The sequence below is a fragment of the Python bivittatus genome, unplaced genomic scaffold, assembly GCF_059951505.1.
Source record: "Python bivittatus isolate LINGU-HERP-01145 unplaced genomic scaffold, Pbiv_v1 ctg000650_np1212, whole genome shotgun sequence".
Lineage (NCBI taxonomy): Eukaryota > Metazoa > Chordata > Lepidosauria > Squamata > Pythonidae > Python > Python bivittatus.
In genome coordinates this window covers 2,701,777-2,725,425 of record NW_028277093.1, presented here as the reverse complement: position 1 = coordinate 2,725,425, position 23,649 = coordinate 2,701,777, and the positions used below count along the sequence as shown (strand labels likewise).

Genomic DNA, 23,649 nt, shown 5'->3' with positions numbered 1-23,649 from the left:
ATTTACTGTAGTACTTTCATGAGACCCTCCTTTGTGCCAAGGATTCAGAGTTTTCTTAAAGAGGATGGAAATCCAAGTTAGCAAGGAATATTGAACAGTCTGGCACCTGTAAGACATTATCCTTCTCAGCCCTCAATTGGACATCCTCTCTGCTAGAGAAGGAGCTGGTTCCTTCAAGCAACTATTTGGGGCGCTGGATCAGGATCAGCATAAGAGCATCAAGTTCTTAAGTGAACCGCATACATAACTTTCTGCAAGATCCTTGTGAAGGATTTGTTCTCCAAGGGACATAATCCAAGGGAAAGCAATGGTAAATGATCCATCCAGGGTGAAGCAGTGTGCAAAGGAGGTTCACAAAACAGATGAGAGCTTTGTGTGTAATGTTCATTTGTCTGATTTGTATTCCATTTCTTTCTTTGGTGAGTACTCAGGTCAAATAAAGAACTCTCAATAACTGGAAATGGAAGAACTAAATTGAAAACTTATCAAAAAACTGTAGCTTTTGGGCTCTTCTTCTCCAAAGAAATGAGAGGATGACAGCTCATCACCATTGTGGAAGTATGGCATGACATGTTACACATGTTGAAATGTCCTCACCTACCACAACAGATGTCCATACCTCTAATGGGCACATAGAAACTATTCTTTTTCTTTCTGCCCATGATCACTTGGGCACTGAAAGCACAGGAGACCTAATAATAACTATTCTGGCAGAGGCCTCAATTTTACAGAGGACATTGCTGTATTCTAATGGTGGGTTTTGAAGGTGACAGAGCTCCACAAAGTTCCAAATTATTAGAACTCCTTTATTTGTACCTGCTCCATATCATTTGAACATCAAAGGAGAAACCTTAAGATATGTTGTCATTCATTTAAAACATCCATCAAAAGCTTTTGTGCTGTCTTCTGGATAGAGGAGAATGCCACTCCAGGAAAGCTTGCTCCACTGTAGGAAAGAAAAAAGCCATGGAGGTAATCAGGAATTTGGTGTGTAATGATAATATCCTAATCACATGAAGTAATAGTTTGGTTTTCTTTAGTTTCCAGGGAAGTGACTCTTGATTTGAATCTTTAGCTGGATGAGATCTAATAAACTGAAGGATAGTGCAGAAGCCCTGATACCAGAACAGGGATTTGGCAGCTTTTGAATGGCGCTCTTTTAGGAGACTCCAGCATCCAGCCTCTTCGTAAGGTCTTGAGAGCTACAGGATTGGGCCTGTTAGAACCTGGATGGGAAACAACCAGAAAATTTCAGAGCTGAAGGCTAGATTGAGACATTACAAAAAAAACCTGGCATTTTCCACAGCCAGTTTTGTATGTGGGGCCTTGTGAGTGCAGGCACACATGGACACACCCAGGATGTCCTTTGCAAACTGTCAGAATACTGTAAATCAGGCTACCAGATCTAGACTACAAAAATCCAAACTACTACTAGATGGCAGCATATTGTTTCTATCATGTTGCAGCCACCCAGTGGTCATCCAAGGTTTTGAAAGCCAGGGGTGGAAGCCCTACTTTAACTCTTGGCACTACTGACTGAGATCCCAGCCAAGAGTCTTGGAGATCCAGGACATCCCTTTGAAGTGCTGGGAACTGTGGGGGAACCCCCAGAGAAGATGGATGCAACAGACCTATTTGAGAGGAAGCAGGAAAACACCTTCATGCTACTTAAGTTGAGAGCACTGGGGAATTCAGAGAAAGGGCCAGAGAGAAAATCCTGGAAGAAGAAACTTAGGATGTCCAGTACCAGCATGTCAGGGAATTCTGCTACTAGGAGGCTCAGGTACCCTGAGGAGTTTGCAGCCACCTCCACCACCTTTGTGCTCAATGGCTGAAGCCAGAAAGACACACAAAGGCTGAGATGCTGGACCTGGTGGTCCTTGGAGCAGTTCATGGCCATCCTGCCCACAGAAATGGAGAGCTGTGTTTGGGAGTGTGGAGCGGAGACCAGACCCCAGGCAGTGGCCCTGGCATAAGGCTTCCTCCTGGGTCAGGCAGAGGATAAAGAAAACTGAAAGAATATTTCACCCAGGAAGAAACCTTGTTCTTGATTTTGTGAAATCCCTCTGAACTTGGATTTGTGGAATTCCTAACATTGAGAGATTTCATATTGAGATTCCTCAAAACCATCCTCCATCCCCATTTATGTAGAGGATGGACTGTTGGCGGTAGATGAGAATGCCACCTTTTCTAGTTGCCAGCTCCAAACTTGCCTTTCTTCCTCACTGCTGCTTGCGCGCAGGGAATTTTCATGTATGTGGATGTGCAAGGTTCCAAAGTGAGGAGAGATCCACCAGATCCCTCTCTAGGGACACTCTTTTTAGGGCACCCCCAAGAGAATCAAACAGAAGAACTCACCAGGTAAGGGAGGATTACACAAGTAGCTTCAATCTGGATGAGTTTTTATTCAATACCTCCCCAGATATTAAACTTTTTTAAAAAACAAAAATAAAAACTATCATTCCATCCCCTTTGTCTCACTCATAGGGGATGAATGTACAGCTTTTATAGCACTTGAGATATCTCTTTTTTCTGGTGGAACCGAAGTCACAATGGTGGCTCCAGCTCAGGTAGAGGAAGTAATATGTGCTGAGATGCTTTGGAGATCTCCAAATAGCCCAGGTAGTCTGCTGAGAGAGTGCCACCTCAAACAGGTTTAACATTTTTTCTTATATCAGGGCTTCTGACATAAGCCTCAATGTATTTGTTGCCATCAAGGCAAAGATTCATAACCCCTGCAGCATCCTGGAATCGAAGGCAAAGCAAAATTTGAACTCTGTACCCTCTATTGATCAACCTGATTTCTGCACTGCTTTCTGGCATTATGGTGCCAAAAACTGAAAAACTGCTGGAAAAAATCTGGAAAAAAAAGTGGTTTTCCATTTATATAATTAAAATTTGGAATTGCACAGAGAAAAATGGCCATTGGTTCCATTGCAAATCTCTGTCCTGAGTATATATTAGTGCATTGCATTTACCTCTGAGTTGCTGAAATGCAGACAACAGTATGCTGGCTTGCAATGTAATCTCTAGATTAGGGATCCTAGGTTACCTGAAATACCCAGGTGGGATGGCCAAGGCTGGTGATTTGAGGGCCTCCTGGATGAATTTTCAGTTTCTGTCAAGAGACCTTGATCTTCATTTTTAGATCCATAGTCCTTGTAGCATCATATAGTCTATCTAATGTTTGCTGCAAATCATTCAGGTTCTCAGCCAGTTAACATGGCATCATCTGCATACAAAACACCCATATGTTCACATCCCCAATGACCTCACCTCTACCATCATCACAAGCATTCTTCACACATGATGTGAAAGGGGGAGGTGGTGTGATGGAATGCAGTAGAGACCCAGGTTCTCAGGGAGCGCATTCCAGGAAGGAAGAAAAGGAGACAAGAGGCAACATAGTCCAGAGCAGGAGCATGGGAAGAACAGACTTAACCACTCCCTAGATTCTCCTAGAATATATCTATTAGGTTAGCATAATACAGATTTAATCGGGCAAGATTCTGACTATATGGTATAAGCAATAAGGAACTCAACTTGGCTAGATTGTTTTCCTGTTGCTCTTGGGCTGGGCCTAACACATGAATCCATAAATATATTATACAACTAAGGAGATACCACACCTGCTCATCTTACTCCCTGCTCAGGGTCAAACTATTTGCTAAGAGTACATTTATTCTTAGGTATGTTTTACTTTTAGCATATATTGTCCACTCCCTGACCAGCATAAAGCTACAGCATATTTCCCAAATTTTGTTTATTGTTGCCTCTCATAATCTTTTAATTAGAATTAAGCATTCCTAAGGATGCTTAATAACCTAACCCACTTGTAGTTTTTGCATTTACTATTGCTCTCTTTCCCTTTCTATAGAAGAACAGTAATGGCATTGTTCTAATTGCCAAGCACAGATGCATTGTAAAGATCTTCATTGGAGTCTCCTACAGATATTGGAAGACATGCAATGTTATCAAGTTTTATAACATAGGTCTCCATCTAATGCAGGGCTCCTCAACCTCAGCAACTTTAAGATGGGTGGACTTCAACTCCCAGAATGCTGGCTGGCGAATTCTGGGAGTTGAAATCTACCCATTTTAAAGTTGCTGAGGTTGAGGAACCCTGATCTAATGTACATGCATCACGGCTGTGATGTTATCACCATTCCTCCAGGAAAAGATTCTTGCTAACTCCTTTGCTCACAGTAATGGACAAAAAAAGTTGTTTTTTTTAAAGGCAGTATGTAGGATTTGCAACTGCCAAAATTAAAACGGCAATTGGCCATTTGTTCACTTCCAGCTGGTCAAAATCCAAAGTCCTAAGAGCTGCAGGCTGTATCTGTGACGTCTTGCTGTATCTGGTTTTCATTACTATTCTTCTATTTTCATTACTAGTCTCAATTTCTTAGGAAACAAAAACATGAATCTGTGCCTCATTAACTCCAGCAAAAGCAAATGCAACAATTGTGTAATTCGGTAATACTGTGATTGATTATGTGCCATCAGGTTGTTTTGGACTCCTAGCGATCACATGGATTTTTCTCCATGACGATCTATCCCTAACCTGTTCTTTAGGTTTTGACAAAATATACAGAGAATCTTGGAGATGATAATTCCTGTTATAATTAACTAGGTAATGGGAATTGTTTCTTGGTGTTCTCTTCCAATTCTGTCTTAGGGCTTAATAATTTTACACTTTCTTTCTTTCCCAACCAGGAGATGAATCAGAAAATAATTAACAGGAGCCAGATATAAGGCCATCACAAAGAATCCAGCATGAAGCAGGAAAAGAATCATTTGGGAATCACTAGGGATCAAAAACATTTGAGCATAAGCACCCTAAGTAGGTGGGGAAGAAATTATCTACATCTCAATGTGCTGAAGTCCTTGAGTTTGTGACTCACCAGGATCACACAGGAAACAGAAAGGGGAATTACGTACTATAGGGGACAGTATTAAAAAATGAATCGGATTTCTGTGATCAGTGGAAACAAGACTAGGGACAATATGAGTAGAAAAAGCATGGAACATATATATTTTATATATATATATATATATATATATATATATTCAAATAACTATTAAATGTTTAAGATAAAGACATAAAAATTAAGAACTAATTAAGATAGAAAGTAGAGAAGAAGGCAAAGAATGAAAAAGTCAAAAGTGCAGAAAGAAAAAAAAGAAAAATGACTTCCCACTTTCTTTTACAACAGATATGAGTATAAATTTGCTTTAGGCTCTTACTCTGAGTTTACAACATAACTTTCATTTTTTCTATTGTCTACTATTATTTCTAATCGTCAAATCCATTATCATGATTTCATTTTTTTCCTGTTTCATGCAAACAGTCCAAAAGGGGACCGTGGAATATTTTTCAAATCAATCTGCCCTCTAAGGCTAGGTCAACAAATCCACACAAGGGAAAAATCTTATCAATGCATATGCAATGTGGCAAGTTCAGTCACTGCAATAGCCTTACTTATCATCAAACACTACACACTGGAGAGAAACCATATAAATACATGAAGCGTGGAAAAAGCTTTAATGATTGGAGTACCCTTACTATCTGTAAAAGAATCCATACAGGGGGCAAATCATATCAATGGACAGAGCATGGAAAGCAATTCAAGAACAGTGGTACCTAAATTTCCCATAAAAGGATCCATTCTGGAGAGAAACCATATAAATGTATGGAGTGTGGAAAAAGCTTCAGTGACAGTTCCTTTACTTCTCATAAAAGCTTCCACACAGCAGAGAAGCCATTTAAATGTTTTGAATGTGCAAAGAGCTTCAAGTAGAGCAGTAATAGAACCATTGTGGGCCTGACCAGCTGTTTGTGTATAGTTCTCCTAAAAGCATCCAGAGGATTCTTAAATATGCATTCCAAGTTCAGAAAGAGCTTCATCAAGCCTTACTTCCCACAAAATTGGAACTGGTTACGCCTTTCCTAGCCAAAACTCCATTCGCACATATTTTTTCTTCAGTCAGTTCTGTCCTTTTATTACCTCAAGATAATCCTCCTTATAATCTCAGGAGACCCTTTAGTTTTGATGGCTTGTATTTCATATTTCTGAGAATTGTTTCATTCTTCTCTAGCCCTTCATGAATTACGTGTTTCTCTTCACACTTACTTATATTAAAATAGCTTTATATTTCTGCTCCAAAATGTAGCTGCCACCTCTCTCCCTAGCAAGCTTCGCTTTTCTCCAAGGTTTCCTCCTCCACCCCTGAATTTCCCCACATTTCTGCATTTCCGGAGGCAAATGTCCCAGAACCTGATGTTTTTGAGCGGGATTCCCACTTGGGACTTCGACGTCTTTCACTGTCCTTGACTTGTCTTTCCGTCAGGACCTCCATTTTGCTCTCCCTCAGCGTCTCCACAGGTACCACAGCCGCCACCGCTAATCCCCTCAGAGCAGGGGCTGTTCCTCAGCAAGAGGGTCTGCGAGTATCTTCGATCCAATAGCTGGACGGGGCTGCCCTTGAGAAGACCTGTGGGGCGGCATCCCTCAGCCCCACCCTCGCTTCACCAGGAGGAGAAGAGCGCCTCTGCCCACTTCGCCTCTTCCTCACGGGCAGGGAGGGCTCTTAGCTCCGCCCCTCCGACCGTTTCTGTCCCAGAGGTCCACGAGACGCGCCCAAGAACCGCTTCCCGCGGGAATCCGCCAGGGCGGCTAAGGAGCGAGCGGGCGGGCGGGCGGACGGGCAGGCGGGGAGGGCCAGCGCAACCTCGGCACGGCCTTTCTGCGGAGAGGCCCTCGCTCCCTTTAGCCCTCGGGGGCCCTGGGGAGGGCGGGCGGCCCGGAGCCCTGGCTGTCAGCGAGGTCCGGCCCCGCCGCGCTCGGGGGCTGCGAGGAGAGCGGGGCGCGGATCCTCCTCGTGCCGCGCCTCTTGCGCAGCCTCGGGCAGACCCGCCTCTGCCCTGCGGACACCAGGCAGGGAAGCCCCTTCTGTCTTCCCGGTTTGCCTCCGGAGGTTCCCGAGAGGCTGAAGGCGCTTCCTGAGCCCAGGGTGGACGAAGGGGGGGGGGGCGGGGTGCTTTTCGCGGAAGCCCCAGCTGCAAATGGGATGGTGTGGAGGGCAGCGGACACGGCCTTGAAGGACAGGAGGAAGAGGCGAAGTGGGCAGAGGCGCTCTTCTCCTCCTGGTGAAACGACGGTGGTGCTGAGGGATGCCGCCCCACAGGTCTTCTCGAGAGGAGCCCAGTCCAGCTACTGGATCGAAGATACTCGCAAAATTCTGCGGTCGGATAAACGGGCGGCCCTGCCTGAGAAAGAAACTTGAGCAAACGTGTCCTACACGCCTCTCCCCATTTGACACAAAGATGGGCGGTGGAAGCACGTTCAGACGGCCAGATTCTGGTCCTACAGCTGGACAATAAAAGCAGTACTGACCTTCCTGGCGTTGGCTTCCTAGCCTGGTCTTCCTTGACAAGCCAAGAGATGGAGTAGGAAAAAATGGCTGCTCTTGGCAAGGCTGAAGGAGGAAAACAAGGGAACGAAGTGCCTGGAGAGGATCAAGGAGATAACCGCAAGACCTCTGGAAGGCCTGCACTTTGTTACTGGAAACAGGTCGCAAGGCAGGGTCTCGCCTGAGTTGATGCCACCCGTGCGTCAGATAGATTCATATGCAATGGGGTGTATTTGGGACATTTTTGCAACCGCTTACCCCAAGTATCGAAACGAAGGTGAGGATTCCGCCCTCAAATACCTTCATTTGTAAGACTGACTTGAAAATGAACAGTTGAGCAGGGACACAGCTGTGAGCGCCAGGTCTCTGCTGGAATGCTAGCTGGGTGATTGTGAGGCCACCTATGGAAGACAGATAAGCTTTCTGCCAACCCTTTCCACAGGGTTGCCCCTTCCGCACCGAGGACTGAAACTGCTCCACGTGCCATTTTTCCACGGTGCGCTTCCTCCAGAAGATCGCGTCTCTCGGCGCCTTTCCCGCTCAGCAAGTTCACTTCCTACAGCATCCGTGCGCTGTTCTGAGAGGCAGCGTTTGATTGCGAAAGGCGTCTGGTGGCCGCTCTCGTCCGATTTCCGCGCGGTCTGCAGCTTGAGTTCCTCAAGAGCAGCGGGCGGGCGGGCGGCGGTGCGCCGGGGATGGTTTTCCGCGAGGAGGAGGAAAGCCCCGCCGGGCGTCCCCCACTCAGGCTCCGGCGACTCCTCTCCTCGCCAGCGTCCCGGGCACCCACCCGCCCGCAGGCAGCGCCCGCCAGAGGGCGCCCTCTCGCAACGCGCCGCCGGGCTTCCGGGTGCAGCCGAGAGGCGACGGGGAGCTTCTGCTCCGCGCAGCGCCTCGCCCGCGGTTTGCAGCGGAGGCCGGAAGCGGCCGTTCCCACGCCGAGGGCGCCTCTGCAGCGAGCGGCGCGCCCGCCGGCCGAAGCCCGGGCCGAGCCTGGAACAAAGCGGGGCGGAAGACCCTTCCGGGAGGGAGCTGCGCGCCTCTCTTGGGCAGCGGAGCCCGGGCGAGGGGCAGCCTCGGGGCGGACTCGCGTTTTCCTGCTGGCGCCAGCCAAAAAATCCCCTCCTTCCTTCCTTCCTTCCTTCCTTCCTATGAAAGAAAGAAAGAAAGAAAGAAAGTTCCTGTCAGTGCCTTGGACTCTTGGCTCTCTCCTCGTTCTCCTCTCGGCCTGGAAACTGAGCGCCCTTCCCGCTGAATGGAAAGAATCTAGTCGTCCAGGGGACGGAGAGATCCCTCGTCCGCCAAGATGGCTGAAGGGGGCTCTCCTTGCCGTTCTGCTCCCCCGCGTGAAAGTTGCTTTGCAGGTTCAGGGGAGCCTCTGGATTTCTTTGGAGAAGCAGCAAGACCCAGGCCGAACCTTCCGGAAGAAGCAGCCCCCCGTTGGGCCGTCCAGGGCTGCCCTTTCAGGGAGCTCTGCCGCCAGGAGGCTGAGGGACTCCGAGGAGGATGCGGCCGACTCCACCACCTGTACGGTCGGTGGATGAGGCAGGAAGGGCGCGGGAAAGCTCAGATGCTGGGCCTGGTGGTCCTGGAGCAGTCCCCGGCCATCCTGCCCCCAGAGATGGAGAGCTGGGTCTGGAAGCGCGGAGCAGAGACCAGCTCCCAGGCGGTGGCCCTGGCCGAAGGCTTCCTCCCGAGCCGTGCGGAGCAGAAGATACAGCGAAAGCGGCAGGTGAGACCATAAAAGCAACATGAATGAATTCTTAAATGTTTCCATTCTAATATAATCGGAGGGTTTTTAATAAAATCTCATATTTGTTAGATAAATGCTTCCATCCTCTCTCACCCTGATTATTTCCAAGGACTTGTAAGAAGCCCAGTCCCTTCTTCCAGAGGGGCTGTAAAGCTGGGGCAGGGGGCAGTGATGTTCTCTTTTCTCTTGGCTGCTATTTCAGGTTCAAGAGCTCTTCATGGAGGTGGCCACCCAAGCGCCTAAAGCATTAGGGGATGTGTCATATCCCTTTCAGGAACTTGTCTTGGAGGGGATCTCCCAGGAGGACCCATCTCAAGTCCCACCATCAGGTAAAAGAAGGCTCCTTTGATTTATTGGGCTCTTATTCATGAGTTTCTTTTACAGTAGTACCTTAGACCTGTGTGCAAGCCTGGCCTTTGTGCATAGTTTTCCTCCAGCTGTTTTTAAAACAAGCATTTCCTAACCTTTTATCTTGCTCTCAGAAAATGGAACAATGATGATACCGGTGGAAACATCTCCTCTTTGTGGTGGAGCAGAAATAGCAGTTGTACTTCCAACTCAGGTAGGATGAGGATCCCCGCCTCCCAAAATGCAGCATCATTTATTCAAGGAACATGCAACTCTCTCCAAAGTGGTCTGAATCCCTTTTTCTGAGCTAGTTTATTAGCTCTCATCTAACCAGTTTTTCAGGGCATGAGCAGCTTCCCAGTAATCTGATATCATCCATACATTCACGGCATCTCAAGCTACTTCTGGAGGACATCTCACAACAACTTCCTCTAATTGTTGAATGAAGATTGTGTATGTCCTAGTGGACAACATAAGGCATTGGTTAAAATGTCATATAGGAGTATCCCAATACTTGCTTGATGAAGCAACCTTGCAGGAAGTATTGGAGTCCGAGTTGCGCCCTCGTCTAGTCTCAGGAGTTGACTAACAAGGATGTTAAGGCAATAAGGGGGGGTGAGGCATCATTCCTCCTCCGCTCTCATTGCATCCTTGCAGCCCTGTTTCAGGTGACGTGAGCCCTCCTCGTAGGGAGGGCTCAGAGAACCTTCTGAAGGGATGTGGGGAAGAATTTTCCTGGCATCTGTCACATAAAATCATTTTCAGTTGGACGTTGGCTTTGCTGCAGGTCCAGTGGAGATGCCTACGGAGGAGCCTTGCCCTGTTATTTGGGAATGGTTTGACCCTGTTGGACCTGAGGAAGTGGACAAGGCCCTTAGGACTGTGAGCTGCTCTTTAGATCCATGTCCCTCCTGGCTGGTTAAGGTGGCCTGGGTGGGGTGTCATGTGAGTGGGTTCTAGCAATGATTAATGCTTCTTTGAGTGAGGGGGTTGTTCCTTTGCCTCTTAAGGAGGCTTTGGTTTGCCCCCTCTTCAAGAGGCCATCGCTGGACCCCACTATACTGGACAATTTTCATGCAGTATCTAACCTCCCCTTTTTGGGGAAGGTGATTGAGAAGGTGGTTGCACAGCAACTTAGGAGGACCTTGGATGAAGCGGATTATCTGGATCCCTTTCAGTTGGGAATGAGGCCTGGGACGGAAACATTGGTCATGCTTTTGGATGATCTCTGGCAAGGGCAGCATGGGGTTTGTGCATCCATCCTTGCCCTACGTGACCTCTCTGTGGGTTTCAATACCATCAACGATGGTATCCTTCTGGATTGGCTCAGAAGATTGGGGTTGGGTGGCACTGTGTTGTGCTGGTTCACCTCCTTCCTCTGGGGCCGATTCCAGTTGGTGGTGGTTGCGGAGGAGAGAACCCGTCCTCAGCCCCTCTTATGTGGGCTGCCACAGGGTTTGGTGCTCTCCCCTCTCCTATTTAACACCTGCATGAGGCTGCTGGGTGAGCTTATCCGTTGCCATGGGGTGAGGTATCTTCAATATGCTGATGATACTCAATTATACATCTCTGCCCCTGGTGAATTAAGCAATGCTGTGAATGTCTTATCCCGGTGCCTGGAGGTTGTGAGGATCTGGATGAGGAGCAACAGGCTTCAACTGAACCCTGGCAAGACTGAGTGGGTTTGGGTTTTGAGGCCTTCTGGTTCTAGGGCAATGCCATCTTTGGTACTGAATGGGGTTGCACTGCCCCAGACAGACCCTGTGCGCAATCTGGGGGTCCTCCTGGACTCATGAGTCCTGCTTGAAAAGCAGGTGGCACTAGTGGCTAGGAGGCCCTTTGCACAGCTTCATGTTGTGCACCAGTTGTGCCCATTCCTAGATCAGAGGGACCTAATCACTGTCACTCATGACCTACTCACCTCCCATTTGGATTTTTGTAATGTGCTCTACATGGGGCTGCCCTTGAAGAGTATCCGGAAGCTTCAGCTGGTGCAAAATGCAGTGGCATGGGCAGTTATGCATGCCCCTGGGGAGGTACATGTTACATCTCTGCTCCGCAAGCTGCACTGGTTGCCAGTTTGCTTCCAGGTACAATTCATGGTGCTGATTTTGATCTTTAAAGCCCTTCATGGCATGGGGCCAGTTTATCTGAGGGACCACCTCTCCCCGATTACATCTGCCTGTCCCATCAGGTCTGACAGAGAAGGCATGCTGCGAGTTCCATCTGCCAGAGGATTACATTTGGTGGGTCCCAGGAGGCAGCCCTTCTCTGGTTTGGTGCCCACCTTGTGGAATCTTCTCCCCCCAGAAGTGAGATTAGCTCCATCCCTCTTAACATTCCGGAAATCCCTCAAGACCTGGCTATGTGATCAGGTCTGGGGGTCCCAGAGGACCGGGGAGATTTTGCAATGGCTCCCGTATTAATTTTATCCCCTCCTGTTTTGTGTGCTTTTATACTTTTTATTTTTAATTGTTTTATGTATTTATTCTTTTTAACTGCTGTACACCACCCACAATCACTTTGTGTGAGATGGGCAGCTACAGTCAGGTCCAGAAATATTGGGACATTGACACAATTCTAACATCTTTGGCTCTATACACCACCACAATGGATTTGGAATGAAACAAACACAATGTGCTTTAACTGCAGACTGTCAGCTTTAATTTGAGGGTATGTACATCCAATTCAGGTGAACGGTGTAGGAATTACAACAGTGTGCATATGTGCCTCCCACTTGTTAGGGGACCAAAAGTAATGGGACAGAATAATAATCATAAATCAAACTCTCCCTTTTTAATACTTGGTTGCAAATCCATTGCAGTCACTCACAGCCTGAAGCCTGGAACGCATAGACATCACCAGACGCTGGGTTTCATCCCTGGTGATGCTCTGCCAGGCCTCTACTGCAACTGTCTTCAGTTCCTGCTTGTTCTTGGGGCATTTTCCCTTCAGTTTTGTCTTCAGCAAGTGAAATGCATGCTCAATGGGATTCAGGTCAGGTGATTGACTTGGCCATTGCATAACATTCCACTTCTGTCCCTTCAAAAACTCTTTGGTTGCTTTTGCAGTATGCTTTGGGTCATTGTCCATCTGTACTGTGAAGCGCCGTCCAATGAGTTCTGCAGCATTTGGCTGAATGTGAGCAGATAATATTGCCCGAAACACTGCAGAATTCATCCTGCTGCTTTTGTCAGCAGTCACATCATCAATAAATACAAGAGAACCAGTTCCATTGGCAGCCATACATGCCCACACCATGACGCTACCACCACCATGCTTCACTGATGAGGTGGTATGCTTAGGATCATGAGCAGTTCCTTTCCTTCTCCATACTCTTCTCTTCCCATCACTCTGGTACAAGTTGATCTTGGTCTCATCTGTCCATAGGATGTTGTTCCAGAACTCTGAAGGCTTGTTTAGATGTCGTTTGGCAAATTCTAATCTGGCCTTCCTGTTTTTGAGGCTCACCAATGGTTTACATCTTGTGGTGAACCCTCTGTATTCACTCTGGTGAAGTCTTCTTTTGATTGTTGACTTTGACACACATACACCTACCTCCTGGAGAGTGTTCTTGATCTGGCCAACTGTTGTGAAGGGTGTTTTCTTCACCAGGGAAAGGATTCTTCGGTCATCCACCACAGTTGTTTTCCGTTGTCTCCCGGGTCTTTTGGTGTTGCTGAGCTCACCTGTGCATTCCTTCTTTTTGAGAATGTTCCAAACAGTTGTTTTGGCCACGCCTAATGTTCTTGCTATCTCTCTGATGGGTTTGTTTTGTTTCTTCAGCCTAATGATGGCTTGCTTCACTGATAGTGACAGCTCTTTGGATCTCATCTTGAGAGTTGACAGCAACAGATTCCAAATGCAAATAGCACACTTGAAATGAACTCTGGGCCTTTTATCTGCACATTGTAATTGGGGTACCAAGGGGATATCACACACCTGGCCATGGAACAGCTGAGAAGCCAATTGTCCCATTACTTTTGGTCCCTTAACAAGTGGGAGGCACATATGCAAACTGTTGTAATTCCTACACCGTTCACCTGAGTTGGATGTACATACCCTCAAATTAAAGCTGACAGTCTGCAGTTAAGGCACATTGTGTTTGTTTAATTCCAAATCCATTGTGGTGGTGTATAGAGCCAAAGATGTTAGAATTGTGTCAATGTCCCAATATTTCTGGACCTGACTGTATATACATATGATAGATAAATAAGTAAATATTAGGGTTGCTACCAGTGAATGGGATTGAAGGTCCTACAGAATCAGCAAAATTTATCATTAGGATAGAGAATTTGCAAATACTTTCTGGAACTGTACATTAACAAGGAATGCTTTTGTACTTCAGGTTCTCGTGCCCTTTGAAGATGTAACTGTGTTTTTCTCTGAGGAGGAGTGGGCTCTGCTGGATTTTGACCAAAAATCCCTGTACAGAGAAGTCATGCTGGAAAATGCTAAGAATGTGGACTCTGTGGGTAAGGGATCCCTTTCACGCTGGGTTCAAATAAGTGGGGAAGGTATTTTCTGGTCAGAAATAATCAGTTTGTGAATTTCTCAGAGGAGGTTCAGGTCTGTACTTTTTCTGCAGAGGACTGAAATAACCTTGTGTGCATTATGTCTAGAGTCGCATATGTGATAAGAGGGGCTATATTATTCGAAATAATAATAACAGCAGCAGCAGCACTTGTTCCGGTAGGAAGGGCTAACATTTTCATGCTGTCTCCAGAAAGAGGAACAAGCACCTTCCCAGACAGTTTCCAATCCTTCTCATCTGGGTTTTCAGGTTGCCTTAGAAGTCCCTGAATATACTCAGCGCCAGGGGGATCCACCCCCAAATATCCAGGTGAGCCCAAACAGGGATGGCAGTCTCCAGAATTCAACTTAGGAGAAAGCTGAGTTTGCAGGGCAAATCTTATATCCCTTTTTCCCCACTCCCCAAACCTTTGGAATCCTCACCCTGTTGCTGGGATAATTAGCAAGAAGAAAATTAATATTTGTATTTACATTTATTGGGAAGGAAGGGATTACAAATAAGTAAACAGGCACACAGTAGAGAATACACATTGAGAGGAATGTGCTAGCTCTGGCTGTTGGCTTAGTGCACTTTAGGAGACAAAAAAGCTCTCAGTTATGAAACTGATTAAGTTCTGGTCAGTTTCAGGCAACAGCATCAGGGAGTGGGTTCTAATCAACTAATTAAGATCATAGTGCTGAGCTTGTTAACTTGTGGTTAGCACTTATTAAAGAAGCCTGGGCTGGGGAGAAAAGCTGCTCAGGTAGAGAAAGCTTATTTAAGTAATCTCTGGGTGGAAGGGAGAAAAAAAGGGTCAGGTACAGGATATTCTGATTCTCTCACTGTTTATCTCAAAGGTGTTACTGCTAGTAAAGAGTTCTCTGTGTGGCTGCCAGCAAATGCAGGGACAGCTGAAGATGAAGCAACACTCCTGGAGTGCAGACCTGGTTTTTCAAGGGAGGGCAACCTCATCCCCAGCATGCTGAATCCCAGTACCTAAATCCAGTTTCCTTGTAGCAACAGCACAGTTGAATCTGAATGTTAAGAAGCAATAAAACTGGTGATATCTCACTCCAGAACTCTAAATGCTCTAAATGCATCCTCCCCATAGGTTCCCTATTTACACTGAATGGCTTGGAGAAAAGTAATGGAGTCCTGTGGGACATCATACCTCAGTTGCCTCCAAGCAGTCCAACATTCTGGAGATAACCTCACAGGAAAGATCAGAGATGTAGGAAACAATGCCCCAGACATATTCCCAGGACCATGCAGCCTAGAGGGAAAAATCTTGGTACAGTAGTGTTGAGATAAAAAATGTGGCTAATATGATGTAATGGCGCCTTCACTTTGTGCCTTAAACATCTCATGAATTTTCTGCTTTCTTTCTTTTCATTCCAAACAGTTGACTGGCAAGACAATGAGGATTATAAAGAACCAGGTGTGAAATCTTTGCAAAGAACTGAAACTGGAGAAGGGATATTGGACAATCACGGGGAGCCAAAGGTGCCTGAGGAAAACCAGTTGAACAATAGGATGGAGAAATTCTCTATTTTTCAGTATGGAGAAAACCACACCTTCCATACCCAACTTCACAGAGAAAAAGGAAGCAGTTTAGAGGGTGGAAAAATGTTGAGCAGTAAATCAGGTGAATATGAATATAGCAGAACCCACACTACAGAGAAGCCGCTTCACTACAAGGAATATGGAAAAAATAGTGATTTGAATCTCTGTCTTAATTTACATCAAAGCATTGAGATAGAAAAAGTATATAAAAGTCCAGAGTATAGGAAAAGTTTTAATGAGAGCCGTACTTTTAATACCCATAAAAGAATCCATAGAGTGGAGAAGTCATATAAATGCACAGAATGCAGAAAGAGTTTCTATACAAGCAATGATCTTACTTTGCATAAAGAGACCCACACAGGAAGGAAACCATATAAATGCATGGAGTGCGGAAAGAGCTTTATTCAAAATAGTCAACTTACCCCCCATAAAAGGGTCCACACAGGGGAGAAGCCATATGAATGCATGGAGTGTGGAAAGAGCTTTACTAATAGCAGTCAGCTTACGACCCATCAAAGGATCCACACAGGGGAGAAACCATATCAATGCACAGTGTGTGGAAAGAGCTTCAGCACAAGTGGTTCCCTTACTTCCCATAAGAGGATCCACACAGGGGAGAAACCATATAAGTGCATGGAATGTGGAAAGAGTTTCAGTAAGAGCAGTAACCTTACTTCCCATAAAAGGATCCACTCAGGGGAGAAACCTTATCAATGCATGGAGTGTGGAAAAAGCTTCAGAATGAGCAGTAATCTTATTTCCCATCAAAGAATCCACACGGGGGAGAAACCATATCAATGCATGGAGTGCACAAAGAGTTTCAGAAACATGAGTTCCTTTACTTTCCATAAAAGGTTCCATACAGGAGAGAAACCATATAAATGTATGGATTGTGGAAAGAGCTACACCACGAGTGGTTCCCTTACTTCCCATAAAAGGAACCACACAGGGGAGAAACCATATAAGTGCATGGAATGTGGAAGGAGTTTCAGTCAGAGCACTTCCCTTACTTCCCATGAAAGGATCCATACAGGGATGAAACCATATCAATGCACGGAGTGTGGAAAGAGATTCAGTACAAGCAGCCATCTCATTTCCCATAAAAGGATCCACACAGGGGAGAAACCATTTAAATGCATGGCGTGTGGAAAGAGCTTTACAATGAGATGTGGTCTTACTTCCCATGAAAGGATCCACACAGGGGAGAAACCATATAAATGCATAGAGTGTGGAAAGAGCTTTAGAAGTAGGAGTGATCTTATTTCCCATAAAAGGATCCACACGGGGCAGAAACCATATCAATGTATGGTATGTGGAAAAAGCTTCAGTTGCAGCAGTAACCTTACTTCTCATAAAAGGATCCACACAGGGGAGAAACCATATAAGTGCATGGAATGTGGGAAGAGTTTCAGCCGGAGCGACTCCCTTACTTCCCATGAAAGGATCCATACAGGGATGAAACCATATCAATGCATCGAGTGTGGAAAGAGATTCAGTACAAGCAGTGAACTCATTTCCCATAAAAGGATCCACACAGGGGAGAAACCTTATCAGTGCATGGACTGTGGAAAGAGTTTTAGAGACTTGAGTTCCTTTATTTCTCATAAAAGGTTCCACACAGGGGAGAAGCCATATAAATGCATGGATTGTGGAAAGAGCTTTACTAATAGCAGTCAACTTACCACCCATAAAAGGATTCACACAGGGGAGAAACCATATCAGTGCACAGAGTGTGGAAAGAGCTTCACCACCAGTGGTTCCCTTACTACTCATAAAAGGATCCACACAGGGGAGAAACCATATAAGTGCATGGAATGTGGGAAGAGTTTCAGCCAGAGCGCTTCCCTTAGTTCCCATGAAAGGATCCATACAGGGATGAAACCATATCAGTGCATGGACTGTGGAGTGAACTTCAGTCAAAGCAGTCATCTTAGTTCCCATAAGAGGATCCACTCAGGGGAAAAACTTTATAAATGCACAGTCTGTGAAAAGAGCTTTTACACGAGCAGTTCCCTTATTTCACATAAGAGGATCCACTCTGTGGAGAAGCCATATCAATGCACAGACTGTGGAAAGAGTTTTAATACAAGCAGTTCCCTGACTTCACATAGGAGGATCCACACAGGAGAGAAACCATATCAGTGCAAAGACTGTGGAAAGAGTTTCAGTCACAATGCTTCCCTCTCTTTTCATAAAAGGATCCACACAAGGGAGAACCCACTTGCCAGCATGTAATGTAGAAGGAGCTTCATTCAGGATAGTTAATTTCTCATAAAAGGAGCTACATGGGGAGACACTATGTACGTGTGGAAAGAAGTTATTTCATTTCTGATCAGCATGCCAAATTGGAAAGGGAGTGGATTATGATTAGTGAAAATGTGTTAGAATGAAGGAAGGGGAAGAGAAGGGATAAGATGGATGGGCCAAATAAAGGAGATTACAGGTAAGCTTTTGAAGAGTGTCCAAGTTACTACAAGACAGAGATCTTGTCTGTGTAGTAGGTGGAGTATAGCTAGACTTTATGGCATTTAGCTAAGCATGCCTCAAACATAATCCCATCTGCAGCGAGATATTAGGGATACCAAGATTTTTATTAAACCATTACCTGAATGGAAGTTGAGTTTTTTTCCCTTCCTAATCATTACCTGTGAGTTGGGTTGGGGATACTGGCTTTCAGTTTGGGAACAGACATCTGTGCTGAATATGACTGGGCAAGAGGTATAAATGGCTACAGACAGGTGCGAATGCATTTGAGCATTAGCCAGCGCTTAATCGTAATCCTAACTCTGGGATTGGAGGATTGTCGTTTATCCCTGCTTGTCTGCAGAAACAGTTTCTCTAAAGCGGATTTCTGCCTCTCTTCTTTCTTCCTTAATCTGCTTACCTCTTCTTGTGGTCATATGCCCCCAGTTCTATTCTTCTCTATGTTCCCCACCCCCCCATTTCCAGCAAAATTACACCTTCCCTGATTTCTCATATGTATTTATTGAGAGGGCAGTAACAATCCATAATTGGCTACATAATTGGAGACTACGTAATTAGAGGCTACTTTAGGCCACCACTTAATCTCAGAAACCACTGGGAGAAAATGCAATGGCTGCTAGTTTTCTTGATAAGCCATGAGTTGGCCAAGCCTGTAGATGATACTGAAATACTCAAGGTAGTGAAAACAAAAGTGATTGTGAGAAATTTGAGAAGAATCTCTTGAAAGAGAATGAAAAGTCACCTTAGTGGTCAGTGCAGTTCCCTTGAAGAACACTGAAAGTGACATGTACTGGGGCATAATTTCCTACCTTGACATCTACATTGTTGAGGCCTGAGCTGTACTTAGGCAGGGGAAAGATCTTGGGTGATAATGGAGACCTCAGTGAAGCCACTGACTATGTGGCAGTTGAGAAAAAAAATCCCATGTTAGGGATCAGTAGGAAAGGAATGGAAGTAAAACCATTATTCCTTTCTACAGTATATTTGCATCTTGAATATTGTGTATAGTTCTGGTTATCCCATTTGAAAAAGGATATAAAAGAGATAGACAAAGTTCAAAAGCAGCCATTCAAATGATCAGGGTCTTGGATATGTTTATTTGTGTTTGGCACTCTTAAACAAAAAAAAAAAGATGAACCACCCTGGTGGAAAACATTAGGTTCCAGGGATCATCCAATTAAGCTGATTAGCAGGAGATTTAGAATAGACAAAAGAATGCTCTTTCACACTGCCCTTCGTTAATGGTAACACTGCTAGGAGAACTGCATGGATTCTGCCTCCAGAATTTAAGCTCCACTCAGTAGCATTTCTACCTTTAATAATGCTTTAGATTGATTGCCTGGTGATTTTTCTATATTTGTGTGTATATGTGTGTGCGTGTGTTTATTTTTCATATAATCCAGAATATAGTCCAAAATCATGCATGTGAGATTGGTGGCCATAAAAATCAGTTACAGGTATGTGAGGCTGCATCTGTGCTGCTGTAAAGTGACAGCTGCTAGCAAGCTATACTTATACTTGTGCTTGCGGTGGGTGCAGTGCCAAAGCTGGAATCCTCCCCAACAGGTTTCTTTGAGATCCAAAGTCCTAGGTTGAGTGGGGAAGCCTGGAGTTTGGACTCTGGTACAGATCTACCTTTTTTCTGTTGGTGTCAGGCAAGAGAAGCCTTTCTTTTTTTTTGGATCTTTTAAAGCAGAGTTTCTCAACCTCTGGATCTTTAAGGTGTGTGGACTAGGATGCCAGAAGGTTCCAGATGTCTCAAAATAAAGAGAGAGGCTGCAGATCAGTGGCTTCACTTGGCATAAGAAATGTTCCTATGTTGAAAAGGGGAGGGGGAGTTGCATCCTGTATGAAAAGGACTCCTCCTTTTGCAGACCACCCCCACAAATCTTATTCTAGGTAGACATTTGTAAAGAGACTCCAAAGGGCAGAGGTTTGGAAGCAGCTTCCCATTTCTGATTTAATTTTCTTTTTGCCCCATAGCTTTTGAGCCGAAAGCAGCTTCCATTGTATGTAAAGTGTCAAGTTCTGCAAGGAAACCAATAGCTCATTCTTTAAGGTGACTCAAGAGGGCACTGTTGGTGCCCCACCATTTCTTACAGGAATGGAACTCCTTGTCCTTGGGCTCTACTCTCTAATTGGCTGGATTCTCAGGAGTTGTGGCTGTCCAATCAGCAGCTTTCCCTCCAATTCGCTCCCAGATCTCCTCATTGTAGCTACTCTCTCCAAAGGCAGTGACAATGGAGGATATAAATGTATTTATTAAATTTATGTAGCTGCCAATCTCACTTCCATAACTCTGGATGCTTGCAAAGTTAACCCCCCCAAGAGAAATAAAAACAATAACTATTAAAACTGTTAAAAACATGATCTGTAGGAGAGCACCATTCATTTCCTAACAGTAACTTCCTAACTTTGAAGGCTCTGCACCAAATCACCAGATCCCCAGACCAGATGGCCAGATTTTTTTAGCATTTCTTTGCTTTTTCAAACATAAGGGGGGAAAAAAAGACAAACGATAATCAAATCCCATAGAGTGTGTTGTGTGTTGCTGTCATTAAGCAGCCTGTACATTGTATAAAATGTATAAATAAATATCTTCTGTATGTCTCAAAGGAAGGTGAATTTCTTCAGATTGGTGCTATTTCCTACTTTTTCTGTTCTACTTGGAACGCCATTGGCAAATATTTTTCCTTTGATTCGGTTCTTTCTTTTGAAAAGAAGAACTTTAAATTAGTGTTGGAATACTTAGCAGTCCCTTGTCTTTCTCTTATTCCTCCTTTACAAAGGATCCCCTTTGCTCAGGAGGATATTTTACCTCAGGAGAATCCTCAGAGGTTTCTCACTGAGAATCATTTCTCTACCATTCTGCGTATTCTGAGGTAAATGTTTTTCAAACTTAAATATTTTGGAACTTGTTTTCCTGCAATATTGTTTATTTTTCTTTCTTCAGGACCCCTATTTTGCTCCCCCTCAGTTTCAGACCGGGTCTCATAGCCACCATTGTTTATAACCTCAGATCCTCGCAGATAAAACTGCTTATTAACTGAGTAGCTGAAAAATCCTCTCTTTGAAAACGACATCAGGGCAAAAGCCATTGAAAAGTACAGTGGTGCCTCGGGTCACGAACGCTTCTGTTCACGACCAATTCGGGTCACAAACAGCTCCGGTCACAAAATTTTGCCTCCGTTCGTGAACGCTGGATCGGATCACGAACAGGATCCGCAGCCATTTTCCCGCCCGTGACATGGTCCGCAGCCATTTTTCCGCCCGTGACACGTGGTCCGCGGCCATTTTTTCGCCCGACGTGATCCGCAGCCATTTTTCCGCCCCTGACACGTGATCCATGGCCATTTTCCACCCCTGACACGTGGTCGTAGGGAGGGGGACTCTCCCTCCAAGCAATAGCCGCCTCCCTGTCCTCCACGCCAGAATGGATTAACGGTAATTACATTGAACCTTATGGGAAAATTTGCTTCAGGTCGTGACCAATTCGGGTTGCGATCAGAGTCACGGAACCAATTAAGTTCGTGAACCGAGGTTCCACTGTACTATTACTTTACCAAAAGAAAACAGTATCTCATCTGTATTTTAGATGTCCCTCAAGTGGAGGAATTAAACATTCCTCAGCTCTGGCCCTTCAGAGGTTTCCTTTTCTGAAGTCTCAAAATGTCACAATGGCGGCTGAAGTGAGGAGTTTCTCTTTGGGTCTCGGCAGAGTCACCAACTCCAACCTGTTATTCACCAAGTTTTCCCATGCTCAATTTCTCACATCAAATTAAGGAGTTTCTCCTCTGCCTTCAATTCAAAACCTTGATTTTTGCCATGAAATTAGGGCAGAAAAACTTGTTACGCAATAATTTTTACCTCTGGATAAGCTCCGTCTTTGGCATGCCATGATGGTTTTCCATCCAAATAGTAGTGCTTTCAGAGATCCTGGCTAGAAGAGCAAACCATAGTTTGGAACATGGATGGAGATGAAGGTAGCACTGGATGGGAGCCCCATGAAGTGGCTGCATCTTTTCTGGAGCTTGCATGGCTCCTCTCCGTGATAGTGAGGGGTGCATTTGGTTTCTGGCATTCCCAGCAAGTGCTATGAGAGTATAGTGTGCCATGGCCTTTCTGAACAAGATCCCCTGTTTACACTGATGGCAACCTGAACTGGGTAGTTGGTGCTGATAGTCAGAGGAACTTCCCGGGGATAGGGAAGAGCCAGAAAGCAGCAGCTGTTACAGAAATTTTATAATCCTTTTTTCTCTCTTTGAAAATTGTGTTACTTTGATGCTACTGTAGTTTTAACAAGAAAAGCCTCTTCTCATTTCCCCTTGTTTTACTCATGGCCATCTTGGTTTTCAGAAGAGGACAAGCCTGCTTCTATATTTTCTTCCTTTTTGTTCTCCCACCCTTGAATTTCCCTCCTGGCTATTCCAATGAATCTCAACATTACTGGATCTTTCCCCAGCACAGAAGAGATTCAGTCTCTCAGACAGAGCTCAGCTAAGATGGACCTTTACCTTATCTCAAGCATGCATTGTTTAAAAGTCTTCTTGTTCACACTCTTCAAGACTTGAATACCTTGAATCATTTCATGGCATTGTCCCTCGCAGCTGTTAATACTGTAGATCAGTCTCTTGACTGCTAAATCTCATCCTGAACAATTCCCCCCCCCTCATTCTTTTGAGAATATCCTTTCTTTTGCTGCATTGTCCTATTGATTGTAGGTACAAAAAAACCTGTGTGGTCAGTATGCTGTAGGAAAGAGGCTGTAGCAAGGTAAAAAGAGAGAAACCTGTGCTATGCTTCTCCCAATTCCAGAATTTAAAATAAAGTTATTTATTTACTTACTTACTTACTTTATTTATTTATTTATTTATTTATTTATTTATTATATTTATATAGCTGCCCATCTCACAAAAAAGTGACTCTGGGCGGTGTACAACAGTTAATTAAAAAACCCATAAATGTGTATAAAACAATCATTAAAACTATAAAAACTACACACAGCAGGAGAAGATGATGTTAACCATCATAAGGGAGCCATCATAAAATCTCCCCAGTCTCCTGGGGCCCCCAGGCCTGATCACATAGCCAGGTCTTGAGGGACTTGTGGAATGTTAAGGGGGGGCGAGGCTAATCTGACTTCTGCGGGGAGGAGATTCCACAAGGCAGGCGCCACAGCAGAGAAGGCCCACCTCCTGGAATCCACCAGGTGGAATTCCCTGGTAGGCGGGACCCACAGCCTACCTTCTCTGCCAAACCTGATGGGATGGGCAGATGTAATCGGGGAGAGGTAGTCCCGCAAATAACCTGGTCCCATGCCATTAAGGTTTTTAAAGTTCAAAACCAGCACCTTGAATTGGACCCGGAAAGAAACTGGCAACCAATGCAGCTCACAGAGCAGAGTTGCCCTTCTGGGGGCAGATATAACTGCCTGTGCCACTGCATTTTGCACAAGCTGAAGCTTCTGGACACTCTTCAAGGGCAGTCCTATGTGGAGCGCATTACAGAAGTCCAAATGGGAGGCGACTAGGGCATGAGTGACAGTGAGCAGAGGCCCCTGATCCAGGAATGGGCGCAA

The 23,649-nt window shown here is 45.2% G+C and overlaps 1 protein-coding gene across 1 annotated transcript; it reads left to right on the top strand.

Moving 5' to 3' along the window:
* The first annotated feature begins 8,070 nt into the window (after positions 1-8,070).
* Positions 8,071-20,686, top strand: LOC103055109 (uncharacterized). The gene is made up of 5 exons (XM_088151241.1): positions 8,071-9,142; positions 9,366-9,492; positions 9,646-9,725; positions 13,860-13,986; positions 15,427-20,686. Exons 1-5 carry the CDS (start codon positions 8,717-8,719, stop codon positions 17,820-17,822), a joined length of 3,156 nt encoding a protein of 1,051 aa, XP_088007367.1. The 5' UTR covers positions 8,071-8,716; the 3' UTR covers positions 17,823-20,686.
* The last annotated feature ends 2,963 nt before the right edge of the window (positions 20,687-23,649 follow it).

What these genes read in the sequence shown, in the direction of transcription:
- LOC103055109 (XM_088151241.1), top strand. Translation starts at nt 8,717, where the DNA reads ATGGCTGAAGGGGGCTCTCCTTGCCGTTCTGCTCCCCCGCGTGAAAGT. An exon ending in AGATACAGCGAAAGCGGCAG is followed by an intron (nt 9,143 to 9,365) that starts GTGAGACCATAA and finishes CTGCTATTTCAG; the next exon opens with GTTCAAGAGCTCTTCATGGA. An exon ending in ATCTCAAGTCCCACCATCAG is followed by an intron (nt 9,493 to 9,645) that starts GTAAAAGAAGGC and finishes TCTTGCTCTCAG; the next exon opens with AAAATGGAACAATGATGATA.